Source organism: Macaca fascicularis, chromosome 1, assembly GCF_037993035.2.
Source record: "Macaca fascicularis isolate 582-1 chromosome 1, T2T-MFA8v1.1".
In the NCBI taxonomy this organism is placed as follows: Eukaryota; Metazoa; Chordata; class Mammalia; order Primates; family Cercopithecidae; genus Macaca; species Macaca fascicularis.
In genome coordinates, this window is record NC_088375.1 from 122,940,376 (window position 1) to 122,956,632 (window position 16,257).

The 16,257-nt window shown below is 46.3% G+C and overlaps 1 protein-coding gene across 4 annotated transcripts; it reads left to right on the top strand.

Moving 5' to 3' along the window:
- The first annotated feature begins 2,259 nt into the window (after positions 1 to 2,259).
- On the top strand, positions 2,260 to 16,257 carry OVGP1 (oviductal glycoprotein 1). Of its 4 annotated transcripts, XM_015431277.3 has the most exons (11): positions 2,260 to 2,298; positions 2,902 to 2,931; positions 3,354 to 3,558; positions 4,554 to 4,610; positions 6,192 to 6,357; positions 6,844 to 6,968; positions 8,511 to 8,619; positions 8,723 to 8,908; positions 10,465 to 10,581; positions 14,080 to 14,215; positions 15,190 to 16,257. In XM_015431277.3, exons 1-11 carry the CDS (start codon positions 2,274 to 2,276, stop codon positions 15,906 to 15,908), a joined length of 1,875 nt encoding a protein of 624 aa, XP_015286763.3. In that variant the 5' UTR covers positions 2,260 to 2,273; the 3' UTR covers positions 15,909 to 16,257. The 4 variants fall into 4 exon arrangements, with proteins under 4 accessions (XP_015286763.3, XP_073855081.1, XP_073855080.1 ...); XM_073998980.1 differs by lacking the exon at positions 14,080 to 14,215; XM_045385304.3 differs by lacking the exons at positions 2,260 to 2,298; positions 2,902 to 2,931; positions 3,354 to 3,558 and having other exon boundaries at positions 4,165 to 4,610.

Genomic DNA, 16,257 nt, shown 5'->3' on the forward strand with positions numbered 1-16,257 from the left:
GAATAGGAATCCAGAGGATGACTCAGGTGCAGATGAGTGAAGTTCAAATTGGCAGGCAAATTTGGCTTCTGTGTTAGGTACAGCATTAGCAGCTAGTGCCCCTATTAGGAGTTTCAGTGGAAGGCCACAGCCCAGTGGGAAATCTCAGTGATGTGAAATCTTGAGGGGCAGGGGATGCTGCGGGAGGAGGCTCAGAAGTAGAGAAAGGTAGGCATTCCACATCAAAAAGGTCTTCAAAGACAGGAGGCCCTGAGGCTATGGGGTATGAGAAACCTAGCAAGACAGAGTCAGCACACCTAGGCCCTAGGAACCAACTGTGGTGCCAGCAGTTTGTAGAACAGGAAGAGAAGTCAAAGCAGGGACCAGACCCAGTTACAAGAACGAGGGCACAAGGTCTAGGAATGGGGGAACAACAGCATGGTCATTGTAGTCAGAAAACGTACCAGGGGTAGTCTAACCAATGGTACAAGTTGTTGCCAAGCATGATCCAGTGTTGGTCTCAGGAGGCATAATTATCTGCTGATTCAGGTTAATATTAGTCCAAGGAATGGAGGGTGGCATTGAGCATGCAAGTGGGACCCAGGTTGCCTCAGTGATGGTACAGAGTGGGAATTGTATCTCAAATCATTATGGCAACAAAACTCATGTTTTCCTCACTGCACTCATCATGCTACTTCTCCAAGAAAGAGAGACATACACTAGCCCTAGGGATAGAATCAATCTGTTCACTAAATCGTAAGCTCCTTGAAAGCAGAAACTGTTTCAAGTGCCGAGCAGGGTGTGGCACAAGCTCAGTGAATATTTGTTGAATACGTAAAGAAAGGCAAAGATGGATGAAGAAAAGGAGACATAGTCTTGGTTGGGTGGGGTATTCTATCAGGCTTTCCCAGAGTTTCAGTGAAATACTCCAAAAATTCTATACAATTTGTTGCTTTTATTCCATCATATTCAAGCAAACTGCTGATTTAAAACAATGACTTTCCTGGTTTCTTCATACTGGAAATGAAGGATAGATGTTATATGAATTTGATCACTAGTCATTGTTTCCCTGTGTTGTGGATTATGTTGACATCTGGTTAAAACCTTGTGGTAGTTCATGTGGATGAGATGAGTGGCATCAGTCTCTGTGACGATGGGCAGAGGGTCTGAGACCCTCTGTAGCAGAGAAAGAAAACGGATGAATCATTGGTTTGCAGTCTGGTAATAATTTTTTTTTTTTTTTTATCTTTCATACTCCTGTTGTTGCATTTTTTAAAAACTGGCTCTTAGATGTCCAGAATTGTATCCATCATATTCTTGAGGTTCATGACACATCCTCACAATTGGCTCATATACTGACTCAAATATTGTTGACTCATAAAAATTCAGGTTTTGTCTTCTCCTGAGAAACTGAAGGATCCAGCAACACTGGTTCTATTTCCCTGCAGGGCAACCATTAGCAGCTGCTCAGAGTGCTGTCCCTCTTTATACTGATCTCTGTTGTCTCCTGACCAAGAGGCTTCATGTCAGTTGATGTACATCATTGGGCATGAACTGTTACTTTTCTAATAAAATGGAGAGAGCTGTTTTATTGCATCTATGCCATCCATTTACATTAGCTGCCTGGCAAGTGTCATTTGAGTTTGAGAACTCTGCTCTCCTGGGCAACCCTTTTGACATCCCTAATAATAGCTACCATTCACTGAGCCCTTATTATATGCAAGCACAAAACTAACACTTTTTGACCCATTATCTCTTTGATCTCTATAAAGCTCTATGAGGTAAGTCTGAGCTGTCATCTCCATTTGACAAGCATGGAAACTGAAGCTCGCAGAGGCAGGTAATTTGTGCAAGATTACAAAACTTCTAAGTGGTGATACTGAGACTCAAACTTTGAATTCAAACCTTGGATTCAAAGCCTAAATCCAAAGCTAGGGTTTAAACTTTTTTTTTTTTAAATTACGCTGCTTCCCAGCCAATCATCTTTTAATAATAGAACTGCTGCTACCATATGGGGTTTCTCCCCCATATCTGATCCATGTGGTACTGAATATCAGGAAGACCCTCTTCCTGGTATTCAGTGCCAACCCGGAGCTGTTGCTTTGTTGGAGAGGGAGGACAGGTGGTTTTGGGGTCACTATGACTCTCATAAATTACTGATCCTAGCACTGGTGTGTGTGTGTGTGTGTGTGTGTGTGTGTGTGTGTGTGTGTGTGTGTAGCTGGGTTGTCTCAGTGCTATCCACAGGGGAGCTCCTATAAAGGGCTCCATCTCACAGCTATCAGATCATTGAGATGTGGAAGCTGTTGCTGTGGGTTGGTGAGTGTGGCAGGTCCCAGCAGTGTCACTCAGTCCAGGAGGTGCCAGGCTTTATGAGTTTGTTATCTCTTTGGTTCCTGAGAGAGCAGCCTGAGACTCAGGGGGCCTGGATTAGATAGAGATGGGATGGGCTATAGTGAATGGTCAGAGGTCAGAGGGCCCCAGGGAGAAATGGTCAGAGCAGTGGTTCTGCAATCTGGTGGCACATTAGAAATTTTAAATGCTCGAGTTCCACCTTGGACCAGTTCCATCAGAATCTCTGCATGACCAGCCAGGATATCAGTGCTTCTTAATTTGCAGCCAGGGTTGAGAACCACTAGCCTCAAGCTTTTTCTGGGACTTCTAAGACTCATCGTTGTTCCTGAGCAAAGCATGAGCATATACATGTGTTTATCAGAAGAAAAGGAACTTCTATCTAGCTCCACTGGTCCAACTTTAGAGACTAGGAAATGAGTGAATGGTGTGTGTGTCCCCATTTGTACGTCTGCATCTGCGTAAGGTGCTGTGTTGGTGGGCGCCCTTGCTAACCAGAGGGTGTGCTGTGGTATGCCACTCTGGGGAGGGTGTGAATCTCTGTGTGACTCCTCCCTTTGCTTCCCGCAGGGCTGGTTCTTGTGCTGAAACACCACGATGGTAAGGAAACTGTGTTTTCCCTTCCAGAGCCAGGGAGAGTCTCTGGCTGAGAAGTCCTCCACACTGAGTGTCCCCTGCAGCCACCTTTCCCTGGCTCCTCTGACAGGGATTAGGGATCCAACACAGTTTCTCAGAGGGTTTTTGGTCACCTGCTGTTTGTGTCTCTGACTGTGTGCCTTGGTCCAGACTTGAGAATCCATTCTGACCAGGATTTCACGAGGCATTCTCTTCTTCCCGAGACCTCAGCAGTGGGGGAGGAATAGAACCACAGTGTAGTTTTGAGGTGTACTTCAGGGCCAGGGAGAGACGATGTGAAAATGTGGCCCGGTCTCTTGGGCTGCTGCGTTCACATTGCTTTCTGGAAGCTGAGCTCCATCCACTCCCTTGGTTTCTGTCAACTAATGTGTGCTCTCCCTTACCAGGTGCTGCCCATAAACTGGTGTGTTATTTCACCAACTGGGCACACAGTCGGCCAGGCCCCGCCTCGATCTTGCCCCATGACCTGGACCCCTTTCTCTGCACCCACCTGATATTTGCCTTTGCCTCAATGAACAACAATCAGATTGTTGCTAAGGATCTCCAGGATGAGAAAATTCTCTACCCAGAGTTCAACAAACTAAAGGAGAGGTGTGTTCATATTGGATGTGGGGGTGGTATTTTCAGATTTCACAGGTATAAGATAACAGTCTATTTCTCTTGTTACTCTTCAACTTTCCTCTATTTCTTCCAGTCCTAGCTTCCTCTCAAATAGGGGTCCAGAGCACCCCCAACTTGAGAACTCCTTGTCACAGACGCCTTGAGCTCTTTCCTGCCTCCTTACTTTTGTAGTTGCTGTTGCCTCTGCCTGGAATGTGCTTCTCTCTCTTCTCTGCCTGGCAAAACCCAACTCAACTTTTGAACCTAGTTGTGAGGATTTTAGTTATAATTGCGGTTAAAGTGGGCCTACACATCCCTAATGCTCAACAAATGCTCAAGTTTTTATTACCGTTTATTAGCTATGAGCTACTCCAGGGAAGGGGCAGTGTCTGCTGTGTCGTTGTATCCCCAGTGGCTAGGTCAGTGTCTCACACAGGGTTGGTGCTCAGTAAGTGTTTGCTTACATTTTCCTCTCTCCAGAACTCCTGGGATCTCTCCGTGCCCAAGGGAAGGCTTGTTACTGCATTAATGATTATAGATGGGCAGGGAACAAGTTCTATGCCACTAGATTATAAGCTCCCTGAAAGTGGGGAGCTTATCTGTGTTGTTCTCTGTTCTAAAGTGCCTAAAGCAGTAAATGGCACATAGACATTGCTCAATAAATATTTGTTGAATAGGAAAAAGAGAAACATTTTAGACTACTCTTTTTTTGGAAACATCATGGGGACATGTGTGAGTTTGGCAGACTTTGTGCAACCTTGGAGTTGTTGGGCTGTGATGGCCCTTGGGTTGATTGTTCTGTCTGTCTTTCTTTCTCTGTCCTGTGCTCATTTCTCTCCTAATATCACCTTCCTCCTTTTCCTTCCCTTACCTCCCATGTCTCCTGTTTCCTGTTTTTCTTCCACGGAGCAAAACAAAAGAATGTGGCAGCAGCTGCCCACTGGAGTGGAGGACCCAGCTCATCAACCCTCTCTCCCACATCATAGGAACAGAGAGCTGAAAACACTGCTGTCCATCGGCGGGTGGAACTTTGGCACCTCAAGGTGAGACTTTGCTGTTATTGTCTTCTCCCTGGGAGGGTGGAGCAGGTTGGCTAGATGTGAAGACAGAGGGGGAAGCCAGCGAGACGGGCGGATCACGAGGTCAGGAAATCGAGACCATCCTGGCTAACACGGTGAAACCCCGTCTCTACTAAAAAATACAAAAAACTAGCCGGGCGAGGTGGCGGGCGCCTGCAGTCCCAGCTACTCGGGAGGCTGAGGCAGGAGAATGGCGTGAACCCGGGAGGCGGAGCTTGCAGTGAGCCGAGATCCGGCCACTGCACTCCAGCCTGGGCGACAGAGCGAGACTCCGTCTCAAAAAAAAAAAAAAAAATGCTAAGCTTAGTGCAGGCACATAGTACATGTTCAGTATGTAGCAGCTGCTCTTGTTAGCACTTCAATCTCCATGAGGCAACGTTGAGATGACAAATTGCCTTCATATTTTCTGAAGAAACATTTCCCCTATTTCATGGCTGAGGCTTGGAGTAGAGGCCGTGCTTGCCTTGTTGCCTTAGAGGCATGAGATGCACAAGAGGGAGGCCTGGTGGACTGAGAGTGTGTGAGGATGCACTTTGCAAGATGGAGGAAAGATTTGGGGCAGAGGGGTGAGAACTAGCTCTGCCCAGCCCAGGCTTTACCTCTTCCCCTCTCTGAACACTCCCAGTGCTCCAGATACTGGGCTAGGGCTGTACATGCATTAACCCGTGAACACTTGGAGGAAGCTTACAAAGTGGTTGTATTCCAAACTGGTAGAGCAGAAAGCACAAGTCACGAGTATTAAGGAACTTGCCAGATTTGTCCCAGGTATTCCTCAGAGATTGCCCAGCAAGGAGGTGGCAAACTCACCATGGAACCCAGGTCTATTTATGAGTCTGGTTAATCTTGTAATCATGGCTCAGCTCAGGACTAACCCAGAGTTGCTTAAAGTTCAGCTCCAATAAGTTAGAATTTTTCCAAAGTGTCATCACTATGGAAGAGAAAACAACGTAAAATAGAGAAAAATATCAAACAAGCAATGAACAAAAGAACACACGATCAGGAGCCCCTTATCAGAGCACAGGCCTCTTGTGCCAAGTTATACAGCTCAGGCCCACATTAACTCATAGATGTTTCTGGACATGCTGGCCCTAGACTCATGTTCTCTCCCCTAATCCAGTCAGGTAGAAAATGTCAGTGCTAGGACAGGCTGTGGGAATTGAGTGGTTACCTATGAGGAGACAGCACAGAGAGGGGCGGTGCCTTGCCAGTAGGCATACCATGTTTTGGGGGGCAGAGCTGGACTGAGCCGTTTCTCTGTACCCCAGGCTACCTGCTTGGTTCTGTGCCTGCTGTTCCCTGTGCCATCTGCCCTCGGGGCAGTACGTGGTTTTCAACTTCTTTTAGCTGCCTGAATTCCCTACTCTTGGGTATTGAGCTCCTGGTGCTGGGAGAGGCATGGAAGAAGGTGGGAGAGTTTTGGAGATCTGCCTTCCTTTCCTCCAGCCACATCTGTCAGGCCCACCACAGGGCACCAAGCTTGCAAGGGGCCTTGTAGGAGGTTGTCATTCTGTGGATAGTGTTGTCTTACCCCTGGTCTCCCTGCAGGTTCACCACTATGTTGTCCACATTTGCCAACCGTGAAAAGTTTATTGCTTCAGTTATATCCCTTCTGAGGACACATGACTTTGATGGTCTTGATCTTTTTTTCTTATATCCTGGACTAAGAGGCAGCCCCATGCATGACCGGTGGACTTTTCTCTTCTTAATTGAAGTAAGTCTGGTCTGGAAGCGCCAGAATCCAGAAATGATTCTACTTTTATATATCTGGGCTTATGGCAGGAGAGGAGCATAAGTCCAGGGCCAGGGGCAGAAGAGGGTGACAGAATGTTCTTTTATTGTGAACCCCTGGAGGGTAATACCTGTAACTCCCCAAGGTTGCTCCTTTCTCTGCACCTGGGGCTTGCTCCAGTCCTCCAGCCTAAGGGATGCCTTCTGTGTGCAGCTTCCTGCACTCCCTCAGGCAGTGTCTTTCTGAGTTCCATGCTCCTGAGCCTGCTCGCCACTGCACGGTTAAATCATTCACCACATCAGCCCTCATCTGCCTGTCTCATGAGCCTGTGGCATGGCCCATGTCCAACTCACCTTCGTATCCCAGAGCCTGGCTCAGGAGCTCAGTAAATGCTTCTTAGATGACACTGTCCCCAGGCCCCACCTCTTGTTTGTCCAGTTCTCTGTGTCTTTCTGTCTTTCCTCCTAGGAGCTCCTGTTTGCCTTCCGGAAGGAGGCACTGCTCACCATGCGCCCAAGGCTGCTGCTGTCTGCTGCTGTTTCTGGGGTCCCACACATCGTCCAAACATCCTATGATGTGCGCTTTCTAGGAAGGTGAGTGTATATTGCCTTGGTGGGGCAGGACATTGGAGGGAAGCAGGTGTCTTGAGCTCAGAACACCAGAGCTTCCCAAGCACTGTTTTTGAGCTCACCATGTGCCTGCCCTGACGTCAGTGCAAGTTTGGGGCTGGGCTGAGGGGCATGGGTGGGGACAAGGGCTAGCTCCATTATACCCTGAGGGTTTCTTTAGACCTGAGAGGGAGGTGATGTAATATCTGCCCACAACAATGTTAGCACAGGTAGAGTCTTCTGCACAGCTTAGGAGAGAATCCCAGGGACCTGGCCTCTTTCTACCTAGAGTATGTCTGTAGACATACACTGTGCAGCAGATGCTAGCATCAGAGATGGGTGAATTAATAATCACTGTCACACAAACAAAAGTAGGAATGCCCAGTCACACCCATAATTCAGAGCAGTTCTTCATGCAAAAGTTAAAAAGCTAGTCAAAGAGCAGCACATAAATCTTTTTGGACATGTCAGCTCTAGGTATATTTTCTAGAACTTTGAGAATCAAGTATTTACAGAAGAGGAAACTGAGGCAGATGCAGACCAAAAGAGAAATGGGATGTTCCTGTGCGTGAGTGCACTAGAGAGTGGTTTCAACGTGGGAGGAGAGTGAGAGACGCAGGGGACATGGAGTGTGTTAGTGTTGATCTTTTAGCCAGACAGGATTGAGAGAGTCCTGCCCTCACCCAGCTGGGCAACTTCAGGCAAACTAGTTAACCCATCTGAGTTTCAGTTTCTTCACCTTTAAAATGGAGATGCTTACAGTACTTAGGGAATTAGCCAGATTAAAATTAAATTAGATAATCAGTGTAAACCCTTATCCCTGTAACCTGGTAATGATGAAAGCTTTATAAAGGAGGTAGGTTTCAATGGCTCCTGGAATTATGGAAAGACAAGAACAGACTGCTTTTACTCATGACCATTTGTGCAGATGCCTGTTAGCATTTGTATCAGGCCTGAGTGTATTTTCTCTCATCTAACTCCTGCCTACCTCCACAGATACTCTCAGGATGCATAGATCCTCACACACAGCTGTTCCTAACCAGCTGTTTGTTCCAGTGGCAGGTGGATAGCACAGCATGGGCAGGCCCCACAGGCAGAAGGAGCAGGGAAGCTCTGGTGACCAATGTCTAGCTAACTAGCTATATAGTGCTGTGATGATCTGACTTGAAAATCTGGCGGCCGGGCGCGGTGGCTCAAGCCTGTAATCCCAGCACTTTGGGAGGCCGAGACGGGCGGATCATGAGGTCAGGAGATCGAGACCATCCTGGCTAACACCGTGAAACCCCGTCTCTACTAAAAATACAAAAAAAACTAGCCGGGCGAGGTGGCGGGCGCCTGTAGTCCCAGCTACTCCGGAGGCTGAGGCAGGAGAATGGCGTAAACCCGGGAGGCGGAGCTTGCAGTGAGCTGAGATCCGGCCACTGCACTCCAGCCCGGGCTACAGAGCAAGACTCCGTCTCAAAAAAAAAAAAAAAAAGAAAATCTGGCTAGCCCAGTCTTTATATCTCTTCCTCCTGCCCCTTACAGACTCCTGGATTTCATCAATGTCTTGTCTTATGACTTACATGGAAGTTGGGAAAAGTTCACAGGACATAATAGCCCCCTGTTCTCTCTGCCTGAAGACCCCAAATCTTCGGTAAGGAAAGGAAAGATCTCAGGTGGCCCAGACATCTGTCCCCCTGAGCTCAGGCCATTGGCTCTTAGTAACAAGGAGGAGTGTGGATTCTTCTTACCTGCAGGCATATGCTATGAATTATTGGAGAAAGCTTGGGGCACCCTCAGAGAAGCTCATCATGGGGATCCCCACCTATGGACGCACCTTTCGCCTCCTCAAAGCCTCTAACAATGGGTTGCAGGCCACAGCGATCGGACCAGCATCTCCAGGGAAGTACACCAAGCAAGCAGGCTTCTTGGCTTATTTTGAGGTGATGGGAATAGAATAGCAGTCTCTCTCTAGCAGTTAGGACTCTCCCACCCCAGCTGGAGCAAAGGCCAGGACAAGGGGCAATGGCAAGGGTGAGAGCTGTGGACAGGGCAAAGAGGGGGGCTATTAGGACAAGGGAAATCACTCTCTGGGGTATTTTCTTGTTCTTTGGGGTAAATTATTTGAGCCCTTTGTAAGGGATGAAGGACTTGGTGGAATCTGGATGGAAGGGTTTCATTGTACCCCAAAAAAGGATCTTAAATGCTATACAGGTAAACCCTGACTTTCTGTATGGCCTAAATAAAAATCATTAATATTTGCCATATATATAGTTTCAAACATATGCAGAATTAAAAGAATAGTATAGCCTCTGTACCTCCTCCACATACTACTCACTCAGCTTCGATCATTAATAATTCATGGCCAATTTTGTCACATCTCTGCTGACTCCCTCCCTCCCTACTACTAGATTATTTTGAAGCAATTCCAAGGCATTCTCTACTACAGGTTCTTTCTCTCCACTCCAGCTCTACCCTCTTCATCTTCATCTCAACCAAGCTTGCTATTGAGTGGTGGAAAGAGACATGTTTCCAAGGGAATGTAACTAGCAGAGGTGACAATACTAGCCACACAAGTAAGTGTGTGGCTGTAGTGACCTGGAAAGGTCTTATGGAGCAGGTAGAGTTTGAGCGGAGTTTGAAACACGGGAAAATCCTGAGGGACAGGAATGACTAGATGGGAGGGACTTCCCAGGTAGAGGACAGCAGGTACAGAGGGACAGGTTGAGTACTTTAGGCAGTAGCGGAGGTGCTGCAGGTCTCTGCAATCTCTGCTCTGTGCTGGATGGATGAGGGTGTTTTCCTGCTAATCCAATGAAGCGTTTTTAGGAGTGTTGGCAGAGTTGAAACGATGTTCTTGAAGGGCAAAGAAGCTTTGATAGACACTTTAAAGCACCAAAAGCACAAAGGAATGACTTAGACATTAACTTCTGCAGCACAACTTGCATACCTCTACTTGTTTGCAGCATATAGTTCCTAGCACAATGCTGGGCATCCAGTAGACACTCAAATGCTTAATTGATTGTAGCAACCTAGCTCTCCCTGCCTTCAAGAACTTCCAATCTACTAGAAGTTCAGGTGCTAGTTTGAGAACTACCTCTGTGGGGCAGTTTGTGCTGGGATCTAACGAACAGGAGAGACTTGTTTGTGAAAACACTTTGAATGAGATACAGATTTGGTCAAGGATCAGGTATGTTACTCTTACGATTTTGGTACTGGCATTATATCCCTGGCTTGGTTTCTTAAGGATGTAATCCACTCTTTGGCTCCCTGTTTCCCATCATGGACAGCAGAGGAAGGAACAGGTAACAGTAGGAATTTATTCAAAATAGAGAGGAACTCATTTCTGAGTGGCCTCTCCATTCTCTCTTTGGTTTACCTTCTTCTCGTTCGCTGGTGAGGGATTCTTGGGTTCTTTAACCTTGAGCAAGGAACAACTGTCTCCTGGTGCTTGTCTCCGTGGCACTTTCCAGAACTAACCTGGTGGTCCTCTTGGCAGATTTGTTCCTTTGTCTGGGGAGCGAAGAAGCACTGGATTGATTATCAGTATGTCCCATATGCCAACAAGGGGAAAGAGTGGGTTGGCTATGACGATGCCATCAGCTTCAGTTACAAGGTGAGAGCCTGGTTCTTTCATGCTCCAGCACATGGTTTCTTACTGGCTTCCATGGGGCCCTTTTCTGTGCAATGTATGCATGTGTATCGGGTGGAGGGTGAAAGGTGAGGATGATTAGACCAGGGGAGTTTCAGGCATGCCTACATTTTAGTTCTAACCAGGGTTTCATAATCCCATCTGTTCCAATTCTCTATTCTGAAGAGAAGGAATCTAGGTTCTGAGGGAATAAATAGTTCTCTCAGTTCTTACAGCTTTTTGATGATCTTTTTGGTCTCTTCCTTTCCATTTGGACCAACTAATTTCATAGCAGATAAATAACCAACACAAAGTAGATCATGGTAAGTGCTCTGTAAATATTACTGACACGTAGCAGAAATGAGGAAGTCTGGGAGGGCTTCCTGAGGGAGGTGAGCAGGAGTAGGAGAAGATGATGACATGGGGGAAAGGCTCAGTGGTGTAGAAAGCTTATAGCAGATTCAAAGAAGAATTTGGGTGAAGCAGAGGCTTTTTATAAAGGGACTTGAATGCTGGTAAAGGTGTTCGGTCTTCATCCTGTGGACATTTTAAGGCAAAATCAGGTTTCTACAGGTGGATGACCTTTAATTTTCAAACTTTTAGAACCAAACTGTGACCACCACTCTCCCTTCATGTAGGTGGTATTTTATGAAGTTGAATCTGGCAGGTTTTTATAGTGAACTAAAAGAGAACTGACGTGCTCCAGCAGTTCCTAAACCTGCCTCTGTTTTGGAATCACCTGAGAGACTGGATACATGTATAAATCATGGTTCCACTCCTGAATATTCAGTAGGTCTTAGAAAAACTTTGGAAACTATTTTAGAATGCCTCCACATGTGATCCTTCCAAATGCTAAGTTGACATTTTGGGAGCTCTTGGCGGGGACACAGAGGTGTCCAAGCATGAGATAATGAGGGTCTGGACTAGGGTAGTTGGAAGGAACAGCAGTTGAAAGGTGAGAAATTGTCATAATGTGGCAACTGCTTGGTATTGAGACTTAAATAGAGAGAATTCACAGTTCTCCTGTTACCAGTGATGCAGAAATGCCAGGTGTCGGCTGTTTTGGGGGGCACGTTTGTGTGGGAAGCACCAGAGAGGAAGGCACTCATGAAGATTCACTGTGTAGCTCTTCTGTGCATTAACACTGGGTGAGGCCTGCTGGGGAGGAGACAGATAAAAGAGCGTGGCTTCTCCCATGCTCCCATGTGGGATCTTGCTCTGTGGTTTGGGAATGGGAAGACACAAATAGGAAAGATTAATGACTCAACGCATTTACCCAATTGGATGGAATTAAGTCTAAGACCCGTAGGACGTCAGAAAGGGGACTGACCCGTGTGTTGGGGGAGGCCCTGGGATGAGCAGCAGAGGGTGGTCTTGCTTTGAGGTGCAGTTACTGTAACTTGCAGAACTAGGTGAGGGGACATGAAGCCAGGGTGGGGATGGTTAAGGGATTTTGACACAGAATATCAGAGCTAAAAGAGACTTTGGGGATTATTGTTGGGAGATAATTATACCCTGGATTTCTCAGAGTTCCTGCACAGTTTGAGGATTTTGGGCAAAGGAAGCAGACAAGCTATACTAAAAATAGAGAGCTGCTTTCCTCTTTCCCCCAGAGCCATTTGCTTACCTTCAATGATTGCAAAAGTCCCCTTCCCAGGGAGGACTTGTTTATGTTCCAAGTTCTCTCCTCTCTCTGGAGGGAGGAGGGCCACGTAGGTCAACCATTCTATATAAGCTCTGAGTCTCATAATTTCAGGGTTCTTTTCTGTAGCGCAGACCCCACTGTACATGCAGGTGAATTGAACATCTGACCTTCATCACATTGTCCTTTGGGTAATTGGGACATGGAAACTGACTCAAGGTGCTATTCTGGCTATTTTTTATTTTATTTTATTTTATTTTATTTTATTTTATTTTCTGTGAATAATGAATGTTCTGTCCTCTGATCCAGAGGTCTGGGGCGTTGGGGTTTGTGAGTATATGTGTGTGTGTGCGTGTGTGTGTGTGTACACACAAAACTGACAGGCTAATTTGTTAGCTTGTAAGTAGGATAAAAGTCTCAGAAACTTCACAGTATCAGACTTAATGATTGGGTTCCTCCTTCCTCTTATTTTACGTTTGGGGAAAGTCAACCCCTGAAAGCAGCCAATTGACTTGGCTAAGGCACACAGCTCTTTGGACCTGATGGAGTCTGTCTTTTCCATCAGACTTGACAGAGCGCTGGCAAAGTAATAATAAAACCTGGACTTGAATCTAAGCTCTGCCATTTAGTTGTAGTGGAGGTTTTAAAAAGTGTGGATGAAAGCCTTTATTTTCTCATCTGTGAGAAGAATATAATATTTTGCTCTACTGCATTTTATAGCATCACTGTGAGATAAGGAAATGAATTTTAAACAGTAGAGCAATATCTACAGTTTAATATGATAATAATAGTGATTAGTGAGGTGGGGAACCCAGAGGGTTAGTAGCTAAGTTTTATTGAAGATTCACTGTGTGCCAGGTATTGATCCAAATATCTTATGCATAGGAACTCTTTAGGAAGGCTTATGTAGCATTCCTATGTAACATAAAAACATAAGATTCACCTTTTTTTTTTTTTTTTTTGAGACGGAGTCTCGCTCTGTTGCCCAGTCTGCAGTGCAGTGGCCGGATCTCAGCTCACTGCAAGCTCCGCCTCCCGGGTTTACGCCATTCTCCTGCCTCAGTCTCCCGAGTAGCTGGGACTACAGGCGCCTGCCGTCTCGCCCGGCTAGTTTTTTAAAATATATTTTCAGTAGAGACGGGGTTTCACCGTGTTAGCCAGGATGGTCTCGATCTGCTGACCTCGTGATCCCCCCGTCTCGGCCTCCCAAAGTGCTGGGATTACAGGCTTGAGCCACCGCGCCCAGCCAAGATTCACCATTTTAACCACTTTAAAGTCTGAAATTCAGTGGCATTAAATACATTCATGTTGTTGTATAATTATCACCACCATCCATCTCCAGAACTTTTTCATCTTCTCGAATGGAAACCCTGTGCCCATTAAACAGTAACTTCCCCTTCCTCCTTCCCCCATCGCCTGGCAGCCACCATTCTATTTTCTGTTTCTGTGAATTTGACTACTCTATGTGCCACACATAAGTGGAGTCATACACTGTTTCTTATTTTGTGTCTGGCTTATTTCCCTTAGTATAGTGTCTTCACGCTTCATCCATATTGTATGTAGTATGTGCATGTAAGAATCTTTTGGGTCTAAAAATGTTGACCATGTTATTATCTTCTTTTTTTTTTTTTTAAACAAATGAGGCAGTTAAGACACATAAAGGTTGCATAACTTTTTCAAGATCCCATAGCTAATAAGCAGCAAAGCTAGATTCAAATGCAGGCTACACTCCTAACCACCCTGCTACGTTGCTTCCTGAGGGACTATCTTCAGTTTTTTGCCATTGTACCCAGTGTGGAGAGTGCCAAGTACAGTGAGTTGACTGACTGTTACTTTTACAGGCGTGGTTTATAAGGCGAGAGCATTTTGGGGGGGCCATGGTGTGGACATTGGACATGGATGACGTCAGGGGCACGTTCTGTGGCACTGGCCCTTTCCCCCTTGTCTACGTATTGAATGATATCCTGGTGCGGGCTGGTAAGTAGCTGTGACCTAGAAGCTGGGGTTGGAAGTTGCATAACCAGGCACTGGGTGAGTCCCTTCTGCTAGATCTAAATGCCTTGGTGGGGCAACATGACATCGAGGGGAGAGAAAAAGCTTTGCCAGGCCGATATGTTTTCCAGTCTTTGCTGGGATACTTGGCCCTTATTTGACCTCTTTGAGTTTCCTTTGTTCTATCTAAAATGGGAATAATCTATATACTCATGACATTATTATAAGAGCTAAGTGAGCTATGGAATGAAAATTCTCATAGTTAGCACTCAATATATGTTATTTCTTTCTTTCTTTCTCTTACTTTCATGGGCAAGGGCTGAGGGAATTAGGTTTCTTTTAGTATCTCTTTTTGATGGTAGAGGCTACCCTGGCAATTAGGAAATGGAAACTAGCATGCAAGGGGTGAAGCATCCTTACAGATGGTTTATAATCCTCATTTTATGGGTAATGCGACTGGAGCTCAGTCAGGTCAAGTCTTTAGGTGGGCCCCAGTCTCATTGTTCACAGCATGCTGTCTCCAGCCTCCTTGCTTTGTTCCTGGTGCCTCCTACAACATAGAGACATAAGAAGCTTCTCCTTGAGGATTCATCAAGTAATTCTTTAGCATTAGGCCTCGAGGGCAAGGTTTTGCTGATGGTGCAATCAGAGATGTCACAGTGAGGGCTTGAGCACAAGGAATGGGTGGGCTCCTTTCTGGGGAATGTGGCATGGAAAATGTAGCAAATCCACTGAGTGCCTGTGGGTGTCTGGGACCTGTGAACATGATGGGGTCTGGAGCAAGGCTTCTATGTGGTGGGATTTCATCTATGTCCTCAAGTAGGTATAGTAGTAAATCTTCCACTTCTGAATTTTTGGAGCAGGTACTTCAGCGGTGGAGTGGTTCTAGTTCTGCCAGTAATTAATAGGATGAGAATGAAGTGGTAGGAATCTCATTCTTTTCTGTTGATTTTCTTTAGAGTTCAGTTCAACTTCTTTACCACAGTTTTGGCTGTCATCTGCTGTGAATTCTTCAAGCACTGACCCTGAAAGGCTGGCTGTGACCAAGGCATGGACCACTGATATTAAGATTTTGCCCCCAGGAGGAGAGGCTGGGGTCACTGAGATCAATGGAAAATGTGAAAATATGACTATAACCCCTAGAGTTACAATTGTGACCCCTACAAAGGAAACTGAATCCCTTGGAAAGCACACTGTAGCTCTAGGAGAGAAGACTGAGATCACTGGGGCAACGACCATGACTTCTGTGGGTCATCAGTCCATGACCCCTGGAGAGAAGGCCCTGACCCCTGTGGGTCACCAGTCTGAGCTCCCTGGGAAGAAGACCCTGACCCCTGTGGGTCATCAATCTGTGACCACTGGACAGAAGACCCTGATCTCTGTGGGTTATCACTCTGTGACCCCCCCTGGGGAAAAGACCCTGACCCCTGTGGATCATCCATCTGTGACCCCTGTGAGTCATCAGTCTGTGAGCCCTGGAGGAATGACTATGACCCCTGTCCATTTTCAGACCGAGACCCTTAGACAGAATACAATGGCCCCTAGAAGGAAGGCTGTAGCCCGTGAAAAGGTGACCGTCCCCTCCAGAAAGATATCAGTCACCCCTGAAGGGCAGACTGTGCCTTTAAGAGGGGAGTATTTGACTTCTGAGACAGGTACTCACCCCCAGGATGGGTAACTTGGGTCTTTAGAGGGAAGCTGAAAACAGGATGATGCTCTCCTCCAGCCCTGTCATCCAGCTCCCAGAACATACTCCTCAAGCTTTTGACAACCACTTTGTTCCTGTCTATGAAAACCATTCCTCTGTGAACTCAGTAACCCCTCAAACAAGTCCTCTTTCTCTAAAAAAAGAAATCCCAGAAAACTCTGCTGTGGATCAAGGAGCCTAAGCCCTGCTGGTGTCAGAAACCAGGGAAAACCCTTGTCTTTTCTTCTAAGTGACATGCTTCCTCATCCCGGAGCAAAACAGGCATCAAAACCACAATAGGCCAATCTCTTTTCCATTAAATAAACTGTAAACACAAGAA